Below are 22,403 nucleotides of genomic sequence, written 5' to 3'. Positions count from 1 at the left end.
TTAAAACCGAGCAAATGCGTTCATGATACCGAGCAAACTTATTCATTTAAAGAAAGGATTATCTCCTCACTTAGCCTTATACCGACCATATGCGTTTATTCTAAGAAAGCATTTCCTTCTTCCAGCGCATTGTCTTCATCTTTAATGGATCAACACTCTATCTGAAACCTGGGCTGTTCTTCAAATTTCTACGCCTTTACTCGCCACCATCACTGGTACCCATCGCTTTGTGCTGCACTTAAAAAGAAAAGAGAAGCATTCGGGGAAATGTTACATTCGGGGAATTGTTATTCGGAGAAATTACATTCGGGGAATTGGTTTTCGGGGAATTGTCGTACAATCGTACGCAAGACTAATGCGAGATTGCAATAAAATGTTGCAATCTCTGGTTGGGTGTACAATACCTTTCAATGTTCCGTTGTTTTCATTCTATAACTTTGAATCTTGTGTCCAAGGCGTAGGATTGCCAATCCGGAGATGACGAGTTCGATTCTCGGTCCGGTCTAGGCTGTTTTCGGATTGGAAACTCTCTCGACACCCTGGGCATAGTGTATCCATTGTACTTGCCACACAAGATACATACTCATGCAATGACGGGCATAGAAAAGCTTTCAATTAATAATTGAGGAAACGCTAATAGAATACTAAGTTGCAAAGCAGGCCAAGTTCCAATTGGAAAGTAGAGCCATTGAAGAAGAAGAAGAAAGTGCAGATTCTACAAGTTTTACAACGCTCCAGCAAAATTTGAAGAATGTCGACGACGGCGTGATGCCAAAGAAAATTGTCGGCGCTGCAGAAATCTTTACCTACAATTGTCTATTGTTTATTAATACCGGACGATATCTCACCTGTAAAAGAAAAGAAAAAAAAGAAAAATTTGGAATAGCAAGTGCAATGAACTTGTATTCGGAATCTAAAAATATTTGAATCATCTAGTGTTTATGAAAAATTATGGGCTTTTATTTCCGATGAGACTTTCGAGTTAATTGAAAACTGGATGATATTTCATTATATATTATGGACACAAGGTTCAAGGTTATAGAATGAAAAAAAAAAACGAAACATTGAAAGGTATTGTAGGTTTGAATAAAAAATAAAGAATTAAATTAAAATAAATAATGTTTTATTTCGTCAATAAATAGGTAACAATAAAAAACTTATCTATATCCTGTCTTCTTTTTGTGGCTAATCTCATGCAGCGCCAAGGCATCCGGTCTGGTAAGCTTCAGTCCACAGACCTTGCAAACATAACAATTTCCTTGACCGTGGCGTTTCACTTCGTGGCGCTTCAAGTCGTGACTGTAGATGAACTGTTTTGAACACTTGTCGCATTTGAACGGTTTATCCTTCATGGTATGGAGTCTCTCGTGCAGCTTCATCTTCGCCTCAGTGGGAAATCGCTTTCCGCAGTTACCGCACCGATGGTCCAATGGTCCCGAATGGTGTGCCTTACAGTGCTGGGTATAGCTGCCTTTAGTTCCGAAGTTTCTGCCACATGGCTGGCAACTGAACTCACTGTTCTTGTAGAGCTTGAACCGTCGTTTGTCGAATGTGGCAGGCATTTTCGTCATTTGGTTATTCGGCGTAACACTTTCTTTCGCTGGTTCTTGATCTGACGTTGACGACGAAGAATCCGGTGGTGAAAGACAGGGCGTTGCCGGCAGTAGGACATTTGCGTTCTCGGTGATTTCTTTCTTATCCGATGACCAAGGGAAATTATCGATGTAATCCAGAACATTTTTGCAATTTTGTTCAGCGGAGAACTCCGAAGAAATTATCTTTTGTAGATTTAGATGGGAGAGCATCCACCCGTGAAGTGAAATAAACTCCTCGGATGTTGGCGAAACGGTTGGTTGAAGTTCCATTTGATGATTTTGAATGTCCATATCCATGTTATTGGTTTACAGTATGAAGTTCCAACACTTAGTTGTCTGAGCACCTGACTTGAATGATGAAATGCATCCCAGCATGGATTATTTAAACCACGATCAGGTATGAACATACATTTTTTTAATTCTCGCGGAATAATGTTCACCTTATTGATAGGTAGCAATGATCGTTGTTGTCATAATTGATTGGTACAATGGTAACGAATCATCACATCAATCTTTAATGTTTAGGTAGTTTTTTTGCAGGTATTTAAAGTTCAATTCAGTCTTTTCCGGTTTCGAACAGGTAGCAGGTCAAGGAGATGAGCCGAAATTTAAAATTATCGCTGAAGAAATCTCGCTTAACTTTTCAAAAGGACCTAAGTAACATTTTTTCATGAATTAATTTGAGTACTGCAATCAGAAGCTTTCATGTTGTTCTGTTGATTGCGCTATTCAAATTAATTCATGAAAAAAATGTTACTTAGGTCCTTCTGAAAAGTTGAGCGAGAAATGTTCGATAAAAATTTTACATTAGGAAATAAATTATTCATTTAATCCTTCCTTATCGCACCATAATGTGATCAATTTTATAGCCGTAGAACCACTGCGTCCATTGAGTTGAACTTGTGTTGTATACCCCTGATAAATATCAACTATTCGCATCTTGAAGGTTAATCATTCGCACATTGAAGATTGAATAGAGAATCTCCTTCAAAAAGAAAGGTCGTACATATACAATAACACAATCTAGCCCTTGTTCCCCAGATTGACCCAATAGATGGGGAGAAGAGCCCGCCCTTTATCCACGGGATGTTAACAATAGAAAGTTGGCGATTCCACTCTTCCTATCCAAATCGCTGCAATCGGGTGCCCTGATGTTTTTTTATATATAATGATATAGTTTCATATAGTTTCAATGTTAATTAATAATATATATAATGGAATTCTCTCACCAAATTTCATTTTGAAATTCCTGGACGAGCAAGATCCTTTTCACGCCGGTATGTATAGAAATGAATTTCTGTCTGCATTGATGAAAAACTAGTCGTCCGTCGAAGAATGTTTAGGTGCAAACCATGGACTATGTTTCGTTTTGATTGAAAATTAAAATCTTGAATCATGTACCTCTCCTTATCCAAAAATGTGCTATGGAAAGCCAACAATGTTAGTGAGGTACGTTCCCAAAAATTACCGCTATTTTTCTTGTCGTTTACGCTTTCGCAGGCTCCATCACTACGCAATATCCGGCTGCCATAGGGGTTCTTGTTATAAAATGTTCGACAACAGTTCAACATTTTGGAGACTTCCTTACATGCGTTTCTCTGTTTTGGCCTTCTCAGTGCATGTCGTATACGTACATTTATGATATTTCAATTTCATCAATACGTTTTTTTTTTGCTTCATGTGCTCAATCAAATGACTCTTCCCATAAATCTTCACGGAAATTGTATTCTTCTTTTTTGGAAATTGTATTGAAATATCATACATATTTTCACTTATTTCACTAATTCCAGTAATAAAAAAAATCGTTTGCATCTATTTCGTTAATTTCACTTTAAAAACATAAATATTAAAATCCGGACGAGAAAAAAAATTTGACAGCATAACCAACAAAAAAGCCGTCCGAAGCCTCTGACTACTACGATTTACGAACTATTATAATGCTGTAATCCTCGGGCAATATCCGGTTATTAGGCCAGTAAACGTGCAAAGAGTTCTTCTATTGAGCTCCAAGAGCTTGATGGGTACTGAAACATTGGAAATTGTAAATCTCTTTGATTGAGCACACTTTTTGGCGACCAACCAGTTGGTCATCAACCTTCGTTCTTCCCAGGATTTCAATTCCATTTTAATGGCACATCAGTATAAAATTTTATCGAACAGTGGGACCTCCGACTTCCCAATCCATACGTGATGGCTCACGTATGTTCTAAGGAATGTCATAGTTCTCCACAGGTTTCATCCAGTCTCCATTCATATTTATCATTGCATATTCTTTTCCGCTTTTGTCTGCACGAATTCATACAATGGTAGCCGATTTATAATTGCATCTAACGATTTTGAAGGGGTGCTACGCATCACTCCCGTTATAGCAATGGACACTAGCCTTTGCAGTTTTGTCATCTTCTTATGTGCAGTAGCCTCTTTTGTTTTTGGCCACCATACAAGAGCCCTGCATTTGTCAGTTTTGGACGAATAATGGAAGTCTAGATCCACTTTATCATTATTTGTCTTAAGCCCCATTTTCTTCCAAATGTTTTAGAGCATATCCAGAAGGCACTGGTTGCCTTTCCGATCGCACACTCAATATGAGCATTCCAGTTCAGTTAATGATTTTGCCTTTTTCAACCTTCTTGTCCAGCTGAATCGCCCACTTTTCTTTTCAGAGTTGGCCAGAGCTCATTTGTTTACGCTTTAATTTGTCCATCGTTTGTAAAATTATTTTTCGTCGTCATGTTAATGAAACTAAATTTCCATAAATAAGGCCGATACAAATATTGAAAAACCATTTTGACCCACCCCTTTGGATTTTTTTTGACAAAAAATAATATTTTGAGGGGTAACAAAATAAAATTCGGATAATTTAGAGAATTTTCAAAACATTCGTTAACAAATCCGAGGAGTTTTTTGATTTTTTTCATTTGACCTCCCTTGACCTTTCGGAGACCAGTAGGACAAAATGTTAATTAAATATTTGTAACGGCCTAACTACGTTTTGAATCTTTTATGCGATCTTTAACTGCAGCTATGGCAGTACTCTTTCAAAGTTTTCTCAAGGGCGGCTTCAGATTATTCTTTCAGATCTTCGGATTGTAACGGTGAGTAGTGAATTTATCTATCGATAAGATTCTTCGTTGTGAAGAGCTCTGCATCTCATTACAGTTAATATCAAAAATGACTAGAAAGAATTTACATGGAAGTTTTGAATAAAAAATAGCGATAATTTTAAAATAAATATAATTTTATTACGTCAATAAATATGTAACAGTAACCTAACATTATTATCCCGTCTTCTTCATATGGCTGAACTCGTGCAGCGCCAAAGCATCCGACCTGATGCACTTAAGCCCACAAACCTTACAAACATAATGACCCCCTTCGCCGTGATGTTTCAATCCATGGCGCCTCAAATCCTGAATGTAGATGAACTGTTTTGCACATTTGCCACATTTGAAGGGTTTATCTTTCATGGTGTGCAGTCTCTCATGCAGCTTCGCCTTAGCCTCCGTATGGAATCGCCTTCCGCATGTACCGCATCGATGGTCAAATGATCCTGAGTGATGTGCCTTGCAGTGCTGGGTGTACCCGGCCCTGGATGCGAAATTTCTGGCACATGGTTGGCAAAAGAACTCACTGTTCTCGAAGAGCTTAAACCGTCGCTTGGTGGATTTTTTAGACTTTTTCACAATTTTGTTATCCGACCTAACGTTTTCTTTCGCTGACGTTGATGGTTTCGCTGATGTAAGACAGTGCTTCGCCGGCAATTGGACATATTCGTTCTCGATGTTTCTTTCTTATCCGATGGCCAAGGAAATTATCAATGCACTGCAGAACGTTTTTGCAATTTTGTTCGGCGGACAACTCCGATGAAATAACCTTCTTCAGATTAAGCTGAGAGAGCATCCACCCGTGTAGTGAAATGAACTCTTGAGGTGTTGGCATTACGTTGGTCTGAATGTTCATCTGATGATCTTGAATTTCCATATCCATGTTATCAGTTTATAAAGTTTCTATGCTTACTTATCGGAGAACGTGACTGGAATGGTGAAATGCATCCATCATGGATTATTTAAACCGTGACCAGGTATAAAAATACAATCTTTGAATTCCCGCGAAATATTGTTCACTTTATTAATAGGTAGCAATGATCATTGTTGTCATAATTGATTGGTAACGAATCATCACAGTAATCGTAAGTCTGTTAGGTAGATTTTTTGTAGGTAGTGTTGAAAATTGTTTTCAGTCCTTTGAACATATGGCGACTTTGGACGGGTAAAAAACGATCGCTGTAATGATGGATAGAAACACATTTTCTTCCAGAATTTCCTCCATGAATCCTCCAAAAAATCTGAATTTTTGACCGGCTTCAAAAATGGAACAACTTTGGCGTTTTTCCGTTTATCTGGAAAGTATGTCAACTGAAAACATTTGTTGAAGAAATTAACAAAAAAAATTAAAGAGCACTCAGGTAGTTTTTTGATAAATATGTAGAAAATACCATCATCACACGGGGCTTTCATATTTTTTAATTTTCTAGTAATAGATCTCACGGTGTTTGGCATTGAAGTCACCAATTATGAAAGATGGATTTGTTGCGAGTTTGAATTCGAAGATCAACTCTCAACAAATACCTCTGCTGCCCATTGGACTGGAAAGGCAAGTAGGCAGCAATAAAAGAGATTTGACTAAAATTTGTTTCAACAGAAACTCCCGAGATTTCTAAAACTTTGGTTTCAAAAGAAGAATATTATTTATGTTTGATACGTCTATTAAGGACAATGGCAATTCTACAACAGGCACTGTCAAGACAATCATTTCGGTAAATGAAATAATTTGTATCCCTTGTGATAGCCCCAACAATTGGCACAAATTTATTGGAATCTTCTTTCATAGTACAGGGGTCCTTGGCATGAGAGGTTCCATGACCCCACTTTCGGCACTAAGCGGGGTTTTGGAAATTTCCCCAAGGCCTGCTGAAATGTTCCCATGAACATGGTACATAATGCAGGCCTTTTCCAAACTTTTCGTATTATTAAGTTCACATTTGTTTAAGTAAACACATTTGTTTAAGTAAACACATTTGTTTAAGTAAACTAAAAAATTTGATAAACTCAAGTAATTGAAAAAATAAATGTGATTTATCATTACTGAGGAGATCTTTCAAGTCGACTTTGAACAATCGCTCAGTTTTGTCGTCGTATGTCGTATTTATGCCGCTGCTCATTTAAATACTGAAGAAGATGTTTGCGATTGTAAAGGATCCCGGCAAGACACGGCAGTCACCCTTCCTGGCAATCTGAAGTGAAACTTTGATCCCCTGAAGGTTGCTCAAGATTTCATTCCGAAATCCAGAAAACTCGGCAACAGATACCACAATTGGCGGAATCCGTTGTTTCTTCGCATGAATCGAATCACCTGGGCTAGAGGTATATTCGATTTGCTCAATTTCATCATGAATTAAATCGAACTGATTGCTCAGTTCGATAACAGAAGAATTATTTTGAATGTTAGAGTTAGAAGGAATATCTGAAGTCTCTAGCTTCCTTCTATTTTTCCGCGCTTGGGCAAGACGATCTTGAAGACTTGGTTCTTTAAAGGAAGTGGAGAAATCCTTCTTTCCTCTTGTTTTTGTCGATGCTCATTGCTGAGCGTCTCCACGACGTGACATTCTAATAGTTTTTTCTTTGCTGTATTAGCTTGTCGAAATTTTACTACCGCAATTATTGAATTACAAGTTGCTCTGTAGGAACATTGTTTGTATTACGACAACAACCCTGCAAAGATGGTGTTCGCCTTCGATCCGGCAGGTACAAGCCGGCGTGAAGTATACCAAGCGAGGTAGGCAGACCAGGTACATAACGACTTGGTGGGGCGCATTCGAGGATGGAGGGACAATATTCCGCGAAAATTGAAAGATTGTATTTTTATACCTGCTCGCGGTTTAAATAATCCATGATGAGATGCTTTTCATCACTCCAGTCACGTTCTCCGACAAGTAAGCAAGTCAGCAAGAAACTTCATAGACGCAATGAGAAAACAGAACTGTGCAATAAAAATCCTATTCGACTAAATGCTGATGTAATATTAGAAATTTGGAGACAGTACTCGTCGATAGCAAATCCTTCCGCACGCGATGGCATATGAGCAAGTCAACCACCTTCCAAATATCCAGTGGAGATATATCAGCTTCCACACTGATATTCTTCCTCCCCTTCATACAGGAGCTTGGAAGGTCGTGCGATATATGCCATCACAAATATTGCCCTCCGCTCGCTTTCAAATCGACTTCTATAAAAACATTCTTCATGCCTGCCGTATCCTAACGGAACTATCAATTCTATACTTTCGCCTCTAATGCTATCATGAACATGTACGTCCAAGTTTGGAAGATGATATTAGCATTTCCATATCATTCATAAACTGATAACATGGATATGGAAATTCAGGATAATCAGATTCAGACCACCGTAGCGCCAACACCCCAAGAGTTCATTTCACTTCACGGGTGGATGATCTCTGAACTTAATCTGAAGAAGGTTATTTCATCGGAATTCTCCGCTGAACAAAATTGCAAAAACGTTCTGCAGTGCATCGATAATTTCCCTTGGTCATCTAATAAGAAAGGAAACATCGAAAACGAATATGTGCAAATGCCGACGGAACCCAGCCTTACATCAGCGGAATCAACGTCGGAACAAGAATTAGCGAAAGAAAGCGTTATGTCGGATAACAAAATTGTGAAAAAGTCTACCAAATCCACTAAGCGACGGTTTAAGCTCTTCGAGAACAGTGAGTTCTTTTGCCAACCATGTGACAGAAATTTCGCATCCAGAGCAGGATACACCCAGCACTGCAAGGCACATCACTCGGGATCATTGGACCATCGATGCGGTAAATGCGGAAGGCGATTCCATACGGAAGCAAAGGCGAAGTTGCACGAGAGACTGCATACCTTAAAGGATAAACCCTTCAAATGTAGCCAATGTGCAAAACAGTTCATCTACATTCAGGACTTGAGGCGCCATCAAATAAAACGACACGGAAAAGGTTTGTGGTCTTAAGAAGACGGGATGATACGTTTAGTTTCATGTTACATATTTATAGACGAATTAAATTTTTTATTTTAATTTAATCCCTATTTTTATTTAAAATTTATTTTTGTCGCCCTTGCATTAACTGTAATGAGATGCAGAGATCAGATGTCGGTTGGGTCCCCATTTTTAGTTTAGATTGTATCACGAAATCAAATCAGGACTGCTTTGCGATTTGGGCGTAACTTATTTTGTAAACAAACATTGGAAAGCGAACTCCTGCTAAAACAAGCATTTCATGAGGAAACCACGGTATGGATCTGACAGATTAAGCTTTCCTCTAACGGATAAGGGAATTAGTTCAGGATGAAAACGCTTGCACCCCCCGGAATCCATGAAGCATTGTTTGTTTACAAAATAAGTTACGCCCAAATCGCAAATCAGTCCCGAAATAAGATTTTAAAGTTAAATGCGCTGCCGATGCAGGACAACACCACAGTTCTTTCCGCTCACCGTGTCCACTCGCACAGATTTCTGGAGAGTTTCGAGTTGATTGATATAGAAAAGAACTGTGGTGTCGTCGGTAGCAATCCCAGCAACGTTGATGGTGGTTCCTGCATCTGCAGCGTTTCAGCAGCCTATCGTGTGGCTGTCGTTCGGTACTTCTGTAAAAATTTCTCCCACGGCTAGCAGGCAAATAGTTGCCTTTAGCAGCAGAACCTCAAGCGCGTGTTGGAGCGAGACGCTTCTAAAATTAATTCGCTCGTATGGCGTCTGTGGCAGTCAACCAATTGAAAATCATAATCGTGGGAGGAAATTTTATGTGACGGCTACTGGTCCCATCTAAGCGAATAAATGTTTGCAACGTCTCCCTCTGACGCTCTGGATTCTGATACGAACGGCAATTTGCGCCTTCCGAATCAGAGTATGTAATTGCACGAAAATTGTGCATAGAAAGTTGCTTCCACTGATACTCGATGGTACTTCCGAATCACCATCGTAGCGAAACAGTCAATCGATAGTCCGAATGTTGCGAGAAAAATTTACTTGAGTGCTGCTGAAGCTGACGACGCCCGATAGAAGGAGACGCAGCAAAAATCAATTCGCATGGATGGCATCAGTAGTGAACAAGTTAAATTTTCCCTCAAGGTTCTGATTAGGTTTTGTTGCTGTTTGTGGTTGAGAAAGCGCATTATTGAAAATAAATCGCTTCTATTCAAAACCTGTACGAAAGGAAGCTGACCCGAGAAGAAATTTCTACAAAGTACAAAACAAATCGCTTTTTGCGATAAAGAAGGATTGAATATGAATAATTTAATTCATATTGTAATAGGTATTTCTATCCAACATTTCTACAGAGTTAATTCCAAATTTCGACCCATCTCCTTGACCTGCTACCTGAAGCCGGAAAAGACTAATTAAATTTTTTGATACCTGCAAAAAAAATCTACCTAACCATCAAAGATTGATGTTATGATTCATTACCAATTTTGTACCAATGAATTATGACAACAACGATCATTGCTACCTATCAATAAGATGGACAATATTCCACGAGAATTAAAAAATTGTATGTTCATACCTGGTCGTGGTTTAAATAATCCATGCTGGGATGCATTTCACCATTCAAGTCAAGTGCTCAGACAACTAAGTGTTGGAACTCCATACTGTAAACCAATAACATGGATATGGACATTCAAAATCATCAAATGGACTTTCAACCAACCGTTTCGCCAACATCCGAGGAGTTCATTTCACTTCACGGGTGGATGCTCTCCCATCTAAATCTACAAAAGATCATTTCTTCGGAGTTCTCCGCTGAACAAAATTGCAAAAATGTATTGGAGTACATCAATAATGTCCCTTGGTCATTCGATGAGAAAGAAATCACCGAGAACGCAAATGTCCAACTGCCGGCAATGCCCTGCCTTTCACCAACGGAATCTTCGTCGTCAACGTCAGATCAAGAACCAGCGAAAAAAGTGTTGCGCCCGATAATCAAATAGCGAAAATGCCTGCCACATTCGACAAACGGCGGTTCAAGCTCTTCAAGAACAGTGAGTTCAGTTGCCAGCCATGTGGCAGAAACTTCGGAACCAAGGGCAGCTATACCCAGCACTGTAAGGCACACCACTCGGGACCAATGAACCATCGGTGTAGTAACTGCGGAAAGCGCTTTCCCACTGAGGCGAAGATGAAGCTGCACGAAAGACTCCACACCATGAAGGATAAACCGTTCAAATGTGGCCAGTGTTCAAAACAGTTCATCTACAGTCACGACTTGAAGCGCCACGAAGTGAAACGTCACGGCCAAGGAAATTGTTTTGCTTGCAAGGTCTGTGGACTGAAGCTTACCAGGCCGGATGCCTTGGCGCTGCATGAGATTAGCCACAACAAGAAGACAGGATAATATGTTTTTTAATTGTTACATATTTATTGACGAAATAAAATATTATTTATTATAACTAAATCATTATTTCTTTGTTTAATTTAACTTCTATAGAAAACCATTTCCTTATTCGCCTTTTACATTTCGAAAACTCCTAGTAGTCAATTTGAGGACTTGCAAACTCTTCCGAGCCTCTTGGAAGGAGGTTTCTGAGCCTCTTGAAAGGAAGCTTCCGAGCCTCTTGAAAGGAGGGTTCTAAGCCTCTTGGAATGAGGCTTCTAAGCCTATTGGAAGGTGGCTTCCATGCCTCTTGGAAGGAGGCTTCCAAGCCTTTTGGAAAAAGGCTTTCAAGCCTCTTGAAAGGAGACTTCCAAGCCTCTTGAAAGGAGACTTCCAAGCCTCTTGGAAGGAGGCCTGAGCCTCTTGGAAGGAGGCTTCTGAGCCTCTTGGAAGGAGGCTTCTGAGCCTCTTGGAAGGAGGCCTGAGCCTCTTGGAAGGAGGCTTCTGAGCCTCTTGGAAGGAGGCTTCTGAGCCTCTTGGAAGGAGGCTTCCGAGCCTCTTGGAAGGAGGCTTCTGAGCCTCTTGGAAGGAGGCTTCTGAGCCTCTTGGAAGGAGGCTTCTGAGCCTCTTGGAAGGAGGCTTCTGAGCCTCTTGGAAGGAGGCTTCTGAGCCTCTTGGAAGGAGGCTTCTGAGCCTCTTGGAAGGAGGCTTCTGAGCCTCTTGGAAGGAGGCTTCTGAGCCTCTTGGAAGGAGGCTTCTGAGCCTCTTGGAAGGAGGCTTCTGAGCCTCTTGGAAGGAGGCTTCTGAGCCTCTTGGAAGGAGGCTTCCGAGTCTCTTGAAAGAAGGCTTGAGGATTTCGAACCTCTTGGAAGGAGGCTTCCAAGCCTCTTGGAAGGAGGCTCTGAGCCTCTTGGAAGGAGGCTTCTGAGCCTCTTGGAAGGAGGCCTGAGCCTCTTGGAAGGAGGCTTCTGAGCCTCTTGGAAGGAGGCTTCTGAGCCTCTTGGAAGGAGGCTTCCGAGCCTCTTGGAAGGAGGCTCTGAGCCTCTTGGAAGGAGGCTTCTGAGCCTCTTGGAAGGAGGCCTGAGCCTCTTGGAAGGAGGCTTCTGAGCCTCTTGGAAGGAGGCCTGAGCCTCTTGGAAGGAGGCTTCTGAGCCTCTTGGAAGGAGGCTCGAGCCTCTTGGAAGGAGGCTTCTGAGCCTCTTGGAAGGAGGCCTGAGCCTCTTGGAAGGAGGCTTCTGAGCCTCTTGGAAGGAGGCTTCTGAGCCTCTTGGAAGGAGGCTTCTGAGGCCTCTTGGAAGGAGGCTTCTGAGCCTCTTGGAAGGAGGCTTTGAGCCTCTTGGAAGGAGGCTTCTGAGCCTCTTGGAAGGAGGCCTGAGCCTCTTGGAAGGAGGCTTCCTGAGCCTCTTGGAAGGAGGCTCTGAGCCTCTTGGAAGGAGGCCTGAGCCTCTTGGAAGGAGGCTTCTGAGCCTCTTGGAAGGAGGCTTCTGAGCCTCTTGGAAGGAGGCCTTGAGCCTCTTGGAAGGAGGCTTCTGAGCCTCTTGGAAGGAGGCCTGAGCCTCTTGGAAGGAGGCTTCTGAGCCTCTTGGAAGGAGGCCTGAGCCTCTTGGAAGGAGGCTTCTGAGCCTCTTGGAAGGAGGCTTGAGCCTCTTGGAAGGAGGCTTGAGCCTCTTGGAAGGAGGCTTCTGAGCCTCTTGGAAGGAGGCTTCTGAGCCTCTTGGAAGGAGGCCTGAGCCTCTTGGAAGGAGGCTTCCAGGCCTCTTGGAAGGAGGCTTGAGCCTCTTGGAAGGAGGCTTCCAGGCCTCTTGGAAGGAGGCTTCTGAGCCTCTTGGAAGGAGGCTTCCGAGGCCTCTTGGAAGGAGGCTTCCAGGCCTCTTGGAAGGAGGCTTCTGAGCCTCTTGGAAGGAGGCCTCGAGCCCTCTTGGAAGGAGGCTTCTGAGCCTCTTGGAAGGAGGCTTCTGAGCCTCTTGGAAGGAGGCTTCTGAGCCTCTTGGAAGGAGGCTCTGAGCCTCTTGGAAGGAGGCTTCTGAGCCTCTTGGAAGGAGGCTTCTGAGCCTCTTGGAAGGAGGCTTCTGAGCCTCTTGGAAGGAGGCTTCCGATCCTCTTGGAAGGAGGCTCTGATCCTCTTGGAAGGAGGCTTCTGAGCCTCTTGGAAGGAGGCTTCTGAGGCCTCTTGAAGGAGGCTTCTGAGGCCTCTTGAAAGGAGGCTTCTGAGCCTCTTGAAAGGAGGCTTGAGCCTCTTGAAAGGAGGCTTCCTGAGCCTCTTGAAAGGAGGCTTCCAAGCCTCTTGAAAGGAGGCTTCCGAGCCTCTTGAAAGAAGACTTTCGAGCCTCTTGAAAGGATGCTTCCGAGCCTCTTGGAAGGAGGCTTTTGAGACTCTTGAAAGGAGGCTTCTGAGCCTCTTGAAAGGAGGTTTCTGAGCCTCTTGAAAAGAGGCTTCCGAACCTCTTGAAAGGAGGCTTCTGAGCCTCTTGAAGGAGGCTTCTGAGCCTCTTGGAAGGAGGCTTCTGAGCCTCTTGGAAGGAGGCTTCCTGAGCCTCTTGGAAGGAGGCTTCTGAGCCTCTTGGAAGGAGGCCTGAGCCTCTTGGAAGGAGGCTTCTGAGCCTTTGGAAGGAGGCTTGAGCCTCTTGGAAGGAGGCTTCTGAGCCTCTTGGAAGGAGGCTTGAGCCTCTTGGAAGGAGGCTCTGAGCCTCTTGGAAGGAGGCTTCCGAGCCTCTTGGAAGGAGGCTTCCAGGCCTCTTGGAAGGAGGCTCTGAGCCTCTTGGAAGGAGGCTTCCTGAGCCTCTTGGAAGGAGGCTCTGAGCCTCTAGAAAGGAGGCTTCCGAGCCTCTTGAAAGGAAACTTCTGAGTCACTTGGAAGGAAACTTCTGAGCCACTTGGAAGGAAACTTCCGAGCCACTTGGAAAGAGGCTTCCGAGCCTCTTGAGAAGGAGGCGTCCCAGCCCTTTGGAAGGGGGCTTCCCGGCCCCTTGGAAGGAGGATTCTGAGCCTCTTGGAAGAAGGCTTCCTAGCCTCTTGGAAGGAGGCTTCCTGGCCTCTTGGAAGGAGGCTTCCTGGCCTCTTGGAAGGAGGCTTCCTGGCCTCTTGGAAGGAGGCTTCCTGGCCTCTTGGAAGGAGGCTTCCTGGCCTCTTGGAAGGAGGCTTCCTGGCCTCTTGGAAGGAGGCTTCCTAGCCTCTTGGAAGGAGGCTTCCTAGCCTCTTGGAAGAAGGCTTTCTAGCCTCTTGGAAGGAGGCTTCCTGGCCTCTTGGAAGGAGGCTTCCTGGCTTGGAAGGAGGCTTCCGAGCCTCTTGGAAGGAGGCTTCCGAGCCTCTTGGAAGGAGGCTTCCGAGCCTCTTGAAAGGAGGCTTCCGAGCCTCTTGAAAGGAGGCCTTCGAGCCTCTTGAAAGGAGGCCTTCGAGCCTCTTGAAAGGAGGCCTTCGAGCCTCTTGAAAGGAGGCCTTCGAGCCTCTTGAAAGGAGGCCTTCGAGCCTCTTGAAAGGAGGCTTCCGAGTCTCTTGAAATGAGGCTTCCGAGTCTCTTGAAATGAGGCTTCCGAGCCTCTTGAAAGGAGGCTTCCGAGCCTCTTGAAAGGAGGCTTCCGAGCCTCTTGAAAGGAGGCTTCCGAGCCTCTTGAAAGGATGCTTCAGAGCCTCTTGAAGAAAGGAGTTGCTCGAAGAAATTCTTGAAGGAATTTTCAAAGCATCTCCTGAAGAAACTTCCGACAGTCTTAGATTTCTCCAAGAATTCCTATGGACATTCCATAGGCTTCGTCCAGAAATTCTTCTCTGGATTTCTTCAGAAAATTGCTTAGGAAATAAATCTAGAAATAAAATATATTTTGAAATTCCTCCAAAAATTCAAAGGAGGGATTCCAAGAACCAGGATTTCTTTAAGAAATGTATTAAAAATTTAGTAGCGTTGCCTTTAAAAAAATGCTATCTATGCCGCTTCCGAAAAGTTTCCCAATGAAAACAAATCCTATCCTCTCTGTGCGCGTGCAACAATGTGCAAAGGGTGCAGATGGAAGACGGTGCATGGAGGAGGCGAATGAACCACGAGTTACATCAGATGTTGGGAGAACCATCCATCGTTTACACCGAGAAAATCGGAAGACTAGGGTGATCCGGGCACGTAACCAGAAGGTCGGCGGACTATACCCGGTGAAAATGGTTCACGACAACAATCCGACAAGCATGAGGAGGTAAGGTACGCGAGCAAGATGGATCAATCAAGACGATTTGCGGACTCTCCGCAGACTGCGTGGCTGGCGACCTGCAGGCATGGACCGAGTTGAATGGAGAAGGCTTCAGTTTACTGCACAGGCTACTCTGGCCTTAGTCTGAGTAATAATAATATAATGTTGCTGTATAAAAGATCAAAACACAGGGAGAGCATTTTGCAAAGACTCTTGACGCCAAAATCGCGAGAATTTAAAAAATAATCCTTAAAAATAAAACAAATAATATTGAACTTTTCACCGACCGCATAGTTGTGAACACGATTTTATTCTACGAACCAATTCTTCAGGCTTTCCTTACTGACCTAATACCCCAAAAATAACAACGCAGACGCGCCGAGACCACTTTCTAATCTCGTTAGCCATAATTTATCGCTTCACATTCCACCTCCATTAGGTAAGAACAACGCTGGCGTTGATCGGAGGAATCACCTGTCAATAATCCCCACCGAAAGCCATTTTTCACACCTACCTAAAACGCACGATGCATGGCAGCTCGTTATCTCCGCTGGAGTTTCTATTCTCCATTCTCCCGTTGTTGCGCTGGTCCGCCGTTTTGTAAACTAGTCTGTCAGTAGAACAAAGAACCGTATTCTATCTTAAACGATGCATACGAAATTAATAATCTATTCTTTCACTTTCCCCCTAGTCAGTCGTCGTCGGTTTTGGTATGCGAGTGAGGTATCCAGAAATCCCCATACCATGGGAACGACGACGATGACGACGCAGTTGGAGTTAAAGAAAAAAAAAACAATCAACATTCGATGATGATTCACATCTCGTCTATTCCACTCGGGAGATCGTATTTTTCCACTTATCGCTCGGTTAAAAACAACGCGCGATCATTACCAATTAACTCGGAACGATGTAATTAACGTTCCAACGAGGGGGGACGGAATTCCAATCCAATCGATTCGGGACACAGCACAACACGTTCATTCGTCTCCGCGTAGAATCGGTACACAGAATCCGGAGAATCAAGGCCATCGCCGTCAATTGATTCGACCTTCCGAATTTCAGGCGCGACAATGCCCCGTAGACAAAAAAATGAATCGGAGCTGATCGATCGATCCAGTGCGAGATCCGTTGCGAGATCAATAACACTGATTGATCAGCATCTTTTGTTCGCGATGTGTCATGTGAGTGTGGCTGTTCGGTAGGACCAAGAAACGTGACTCAAAACAGTGATTCAGGGTGGTCTATTGGTCGCTGATTGGTCGTGCATTGCGCTGCGCCGCGCCGTGGAATCGCCGAGAGACGTACTGTCGTCTTGCCGGATTCCGACGACTTCGCAACACGGCGGCTGTGTCTTTACTCTCGCACACACTCGGGTCGGATCACCTCGATCGGTCCGGGCGGTGGTAGCGGACGATGATGATCGATATGATATCTTTGAACGACCGCAGGCAGCGTAGCTCACAGAGCGACCGAGCCTAGCCTAGGTCCCGCTTGTTCCATTCGGTTGTTTTATAGAGTGTAAATGAAGTTGCGGCGCAAGTCAATCGGCGATCACGACGCCGATCTCGGAGCGGTGCGATATGATGCAGTAGTCGGCTTCTAATGTAGCAACTGTGCGAACACAATCACGGTGGTACGGCCCCGCAATGCAATAAGCGTCAAAGGTGCAGCAGCGGTTCCGCGATTGGACTATTAATATCAATAAAGCTAGATTGCAATCGGGCGGCGGCGGCGGTTTGCTGGAGTGTCGGAAATTTCATATTGTTCATTACAATAGTATTGCCTCAAAACACTTTTGATTGAAGCACATTAAATGAAATGGTTTTGAAAGGCCAGGCTAGGAGGAAACTGAAATATTTGCTTTAGGAACTGTGAGATCCAATCTGGAAGACTGCAATGACATAAACTTATACTTCAAAAGTACTTACAAAGGTTCTTTCGAGTTTCTGTCTACTGAAACATTTTTAGAATTCCTGTCTACAAGAGTCGGGGGACATAGTAAATCCTCCGAACTTGGACCGTCTAATAGAATAGGGTACAGGAAGCATTCAACTGGCTGGGTGCTTTGACTAAGCTTTCATGCACTTGGCATGCCGCCACCTGATTGCAACTTTGACAAATACGTATTTCGACCTTTCATGGTTTTAAAACTTATTCCGACTATAAGACTCATGTCAAGAATGACAATCTTCACCCATTTCCTTGCCCACTATAGTTGCAAAAATTTGTCTGTCACATTAAACGTTCAGTGTGCTTCACTCTCGTCAATCGGTTCCACATTTTGCTCATTGAAGTCTTTTGTAAAACCATGTTCCGTTTACGGAACCTCGCCGGTAATCAGGTGGGAGCAAGGTTTGTTCAAGTGCGCAAGCGCTCCAAATTTGCCAGACCTTCGGCTCCCCAGCAGCATTATTAGCAGGGAGGAACGGGTGAGATAATGACGTCCACACCGCGCGTTGAGATCGAACGTTTTCCTATGGCGACGACGACGACGACCACGACGTGTAGGAAAATCGAACCAAATGTGTGCGCGATTGTAGACTAGGAAATTCCTGGTGGACTCGCACACTCCCACACATGGCTGTGGCGAACAAGTGAGATGGAAATTCTTCACTCGCTGCCTCGATACTAACTTCTATCTAACGCCTAGCGCTGCAACAGGTCGTAGCAAGTCTAGTGCTCTGCAATTAATTAATATCAAGATTCAAATAACAATATAAAACAAATAAATTTCAATACCGCTACGGCACTAACGAATATGAGACACAACAGCTGGTCTAGCTCTGCAGTGACTGTCGCGTGTACACGCGGAATTGCGATCAATCTCTAGTGCTCCCCGGTACTGGTAGGTACCTAAATACCAACATCTACCGGGGTGCAGTTTTCTGATGCAACGCTTCAACGCAAATCAACAGCTGCAGCACCATGCTGACGAAGTGATTATTTGGAGAGAGTGAACTTACGGTGAACAGATACCGTGGTAGAATGGAAAATGTCTGACCTTGCTGACATACGGGAAAATACCAATTGTTGACAATCTAAACCTATCGCCAAGTTGAAAAAAGAAATGTTTATTGCAAAACACGAACAAACCTCTACTGGTACATATTTGTATGCACTTTCTTGATTATTGGTGTTTATAAAATATAAGAGCTATTAGCAATTATTGTCCACAAAACTTTCCTCAGTGGTAAATATGATATGAAATTGCTTCCATCTTCAAAAATAATTGCGTTTTATGAAAACATGTTTTACTAATCAAAGCGCGCCAGTGTAGGCAGGACGATATGTTCTTACCTATTGGACACAAGCCGAGTACTTAGCAGCAGTAGCTTCCAAATTATATGGAAAGTATCGAAATGTAATTCAAACCTGCTTAAAAGGATTTATACCGTTTTTTTAATGACAAGCACATAAGGGCTTGTAGTCTTTTCATGGGGTAGATAAAATACTAATGAAGGGGTATAAAACGACTTTAGCAAAGGTGGGGTGCATTGCCCAGGCACTTATTGAAATCCATTTTTTCACGACTTTCCTAAAAAGCTTCATTACGTTTACTCTGTAATATTTTCATATGACTACAAACAGGCAATGCATTTACGACTTTTTGGACTACCAAATAACACAAGTTTGCACAAATTGCGTTGAAAATAAATTATTTAAGTACTGCCTTAGGGGGGTCATATTATACCGTCTTAATCTACCACAAACTTAGTAACATGGCCGCTTTTTTATTGGCAATGAAATTACTTTATTTGCCAACCGGACACCGAACTAGAAAACAGATGATGTATTGTTGCCATTTACTGTTTATTTATAGTTTTGAGTAGAAAAAGTTACTCAGAATAATAATGAGCCGCACGCTCATCTGACTAAAATCAAAATACTGTCAGTTTTCTGAATAATAAAAACTGGCCTGAGACAAAAAACATGATTTGCGGTCATGACATCAACGTCGAGTAATAATCGGCGACACCAATTAACACGTTGGAAAATTTCGGAGACGAGCCAGCCTCGGGCTGAAAGTCTCTTTAATAAAGAAACAAAAAAAAAGAAAAAAAACGTTGGAAAATAATCAAAATACAGAACCCATTGATTGTATGACGTTTGCCAGAAAACCATTTGCCAGAATGATGTTTGCCAGGAACCCGTTTGCCAGAAAGGATCATATGCCGGATAGCCATTCCCTAAAATCGACCATTGGCCAGAATGTACCATTCCCCAGAAATAGTAAAACTGGAAATTCCGGTTATTACTGATAGCTAAAGAATAGAAAAAGAATTATATAAAGAAAGTAATTTGTCATAACAGGGATTTGGCATTAAATGGAAACTATTGATAAAAAAACATTCATATTTGTCTAATACCGAACAAACTGTTTGCGAATGGATATCACATTCCTTCGCCTTATTTCAAAAATTGAATCATATCTACAATGAATCACTCACCTTGAGCATGCTTATAGCGGTACAGAGCACTTTTTCGTTTTTCGTGAAAAGTTTATACCTTTCGTATGCCTTTCGCCATACAAATTTCTGGCGGTTAACTCATGCTGGCTATGCGCATATATGATAGCGCCTGGATGCTGACAGCGGCGCACAGTGATGCCACTCCATACAAAACACGGAAAAAAGTCTTTTCAATCACTTTTTGTCAACCGATTATCTCGCAACAGGTTGCATTCGATGCGGAACATTGTCCCATTGCTTTGCTATTGAAATTTGTCCGGATAGGACTATGGGCTCATAAGCAATGGCCAAAATACATTTTTTCCATACAAAAAAATGCATCACTCATTTTTTTGGACTTATCCTCAACCGACTCGCTCGCAACAATCTGTTTCAAAACAAAATCCTGTTCCATTGTTTCTTATTGAAAATTGGTCAGATCGGACAATGGGAGCAGAAGTTATGGCCAAAATACTAATTTCATTGTTACAACAAAAAATCTTTTTTTGGCACTTATGTCCATCCGATTTGCTTGCAACAAGTTGCGTTTGGCGAGGAATTGTATAATGCATATAAACAAATTCTTAAAATAAGACCTATCCACATATTTGTGTTATTTTAAACTTTTCCTTACATATTTCAAAACCCTTTTGAACGAACGAGAAAGACACCATCATTTGGATTAATTACGTAGCTTTTTTAAGACAGTGATATATAAAACTTGTCATATACATATGACGATTTTATGACCCTGAAATAAGCCTTAATGATCAGAGTTATTCAATATGATTCAATTTGATTCAATTATATAGTATTTGTATTGTATGTACTAAGAACTGAGGTAAGTTTCCTCAGGGTAGAGCGCTTTTTTCGAACTAAAATGTGTTTGACTCGGAATTGGGCAGGGATTTTGCTTATCCCAGCTGACAATCTCTTTCAAATTTATCAAAAAATGTTTCTAGAAAATTTCGTGAACTTTTCCCCAAATTTGAATGAATGTCTCAATACTGAACTATTGTACAACTAAAATTTTCGCTTCTCAACACCTCTCTCCAATGATTGATTTGAAATATAAAAGAACCGAATTTTGCAAAACCCAACTGACAAAAGTTTCTAAATTTTTCAATGATCATTTTGATGTGATAATAAGTATATGTAACCGCATGAAATTTTGCAGGAATGTCTTTCTACTTCAATCAAGTTTTCCAAATTCCATACAAAAATTACCATTTTGGGACTTTGGGAGAGCGGCTCCAGAAATTTCTCCGGATATTTCTCCAGGAATTGCTTTGATTTTCGTTCCATGGAAGTTCCTCCAGGAATTCTTCCGGAAGTTCCTTCAGGAGTTCCTCCGGAAGCTTCTCCAGCAATTCCTCCGGCAGCTCCGCCAGGAAATCCTCCGGAAGTTCCTCTAGGAAATCCTTCGGAAGCTCCTCCAGGAAATCCTCCGGAAGTTCCTCCAGAAATTCGTCCGGAAGTTCCTCCAGGAATTCCTCCGGAAGTTGCTCCAGGAATTCCTCCGGAAGTTCCTCCAGGAATTCCTCCGGAAGTTCCTCCAGGAATTCCTCCGGAAGTTCCTCCAGGAATTCCTCCGGAAGTTCCTCCAGGAATTCCTCTGGAAGTTCCTCCAGGAATTCCTCTGGAAGTTCCTCCAGGAATTCCTCTGGAAGTTCCTCCAGGAATTCCCCCCGAAGATCCTTCATGTATTTCTCCTTATATTTCTACAGGAATTCCTCCGGAAGTTGCTCCAGGAATTCCTCCGGAAGTTCCTCCAGGAATTCCTCCGGAAGTTCCTCCAGGAATTCCTCCGGAAGTTCCTCCAGGAATTCCTCCGGAAGTTCCTCCAGGAATTCCTCCGTAAGTTCCTCCGGAAGTTCCTCCAGGAATTCCTCCGGAAGTTCCTCCAGGAATTCCTCCGGAAGTTCCTCCAGGAATTCCTCCGGAAGTTCCTCCAGAAGTTCCTCCAGGAATTCCTCCGTAAGTTCCTACAGGAATTCCTGGAGGAATATCCAGAGGAATTCATGGAGAAAGATCCAAAGGAAATCCTGAAGAAATATCCGGAGAAATTCCTGAATAATATCAGGCGGAATTCCTGGAGGAATATCCGGCAAGATTCCTGGAGGAATATCCGGCGGAATTCCTCGAGGAATATACGGCGAATTCCTAAAAGAATATCCAGAGGAATTCCTGAAAAAATATCCGGCGGAATTCCTGAAGGAATATCCGGCGGAATTCCTGAAGAAATATCCGGCGGAATTCTTGAAAGAATATCCGGAGGAATGGAATAATTCCTGGAAAAACATTGGAAGGAATTATTTGAGGAATAGAGCAATTCCTGGGGAAACATTGAAAGGAATTTCTTGAGGATTATCCGTAGAAATTCCTGAAAAAATTTCCGGAGAAATTCCTGGAACAATAATCAACGCAATTCCTGGAGCAATATCCGGAGAAGTTTCTGGAAAGGTATTCGAGGAATTCCCGGAGGATTATACGGAGGAGTTTCTGAGGGGTTCCTGTAGAAATTTTAAGAAGAATGCATGGAGGAATTCCTGGAAGAATATCCAGAGAATTTCCTATAGGAGTTCCGGAAGAATCCCCGGAGAAAGATTTGGAGGAATATCCGGAAAAATTTCTAGAGGAATATCCGGAAGTATTCTTGAAGGAATATTCGAAGGAATTTCTCCAGGAATTCCTCAGAAAACTCTTCCAGGAGTTGAGTTTCTCCAGGAATTCTCCAAGTTCCTTCTGGAATTCTTCCGGAGATTCCTTCT

At 42.7% G+C, this 22,403-nt stretch overlaps 2 protein-coding genes across 4 annotated transcripts in view; both read right to left on the bottom strand.

Moving 5' to 3' along the window:
• The window catches only part of LOC134207664 (death-associated protein kinase related), a 469,439-nt gene that overhangs the window by 297,314 nt on the left and 149,722 nt on the right, over positions 1 to 22,403 (bottom strand). The gene's annotated exons all lie outside the window — the stretch shown is intronic.
• Positions 1,138 to 1,987, bottom strand: LOC134215121 (zinc finger protein 22-like). The gene has a single exon (XM_062694375.1). The coding sequence runs from the start codon at positions 1,890 to 1,892 to the stop codon at positions 1,158 to 1,160; it is 735 nt and encodes a 244-aa protein (XP_062550359.1). The 5' UTR covers positions 1,893 to 1,987; the 3' UTR covers positions 1,138 to 1,157.

The sequence above is a fragment of the Armigeres subalbatus genome, chromosome 1 (assembly GCF_024139115.2).
Source record: "Armigeres subalbatus isolate Guangzhou_Male chromosome 1, GZ_Asu_2, whole genome shotgun sequence".
NCBI classification, from domain to species: Eukaryota; Metazoa; Arthropoda; class Insecta; order Diptera; family Culicidae; genus Armigeres; species Armigeres subalbatus.
The sequence above is the reverse complement of the archived record's forward strand: the minus strand, read 5'-3'. Positions and strand labels throughout refer to the sequence as shown.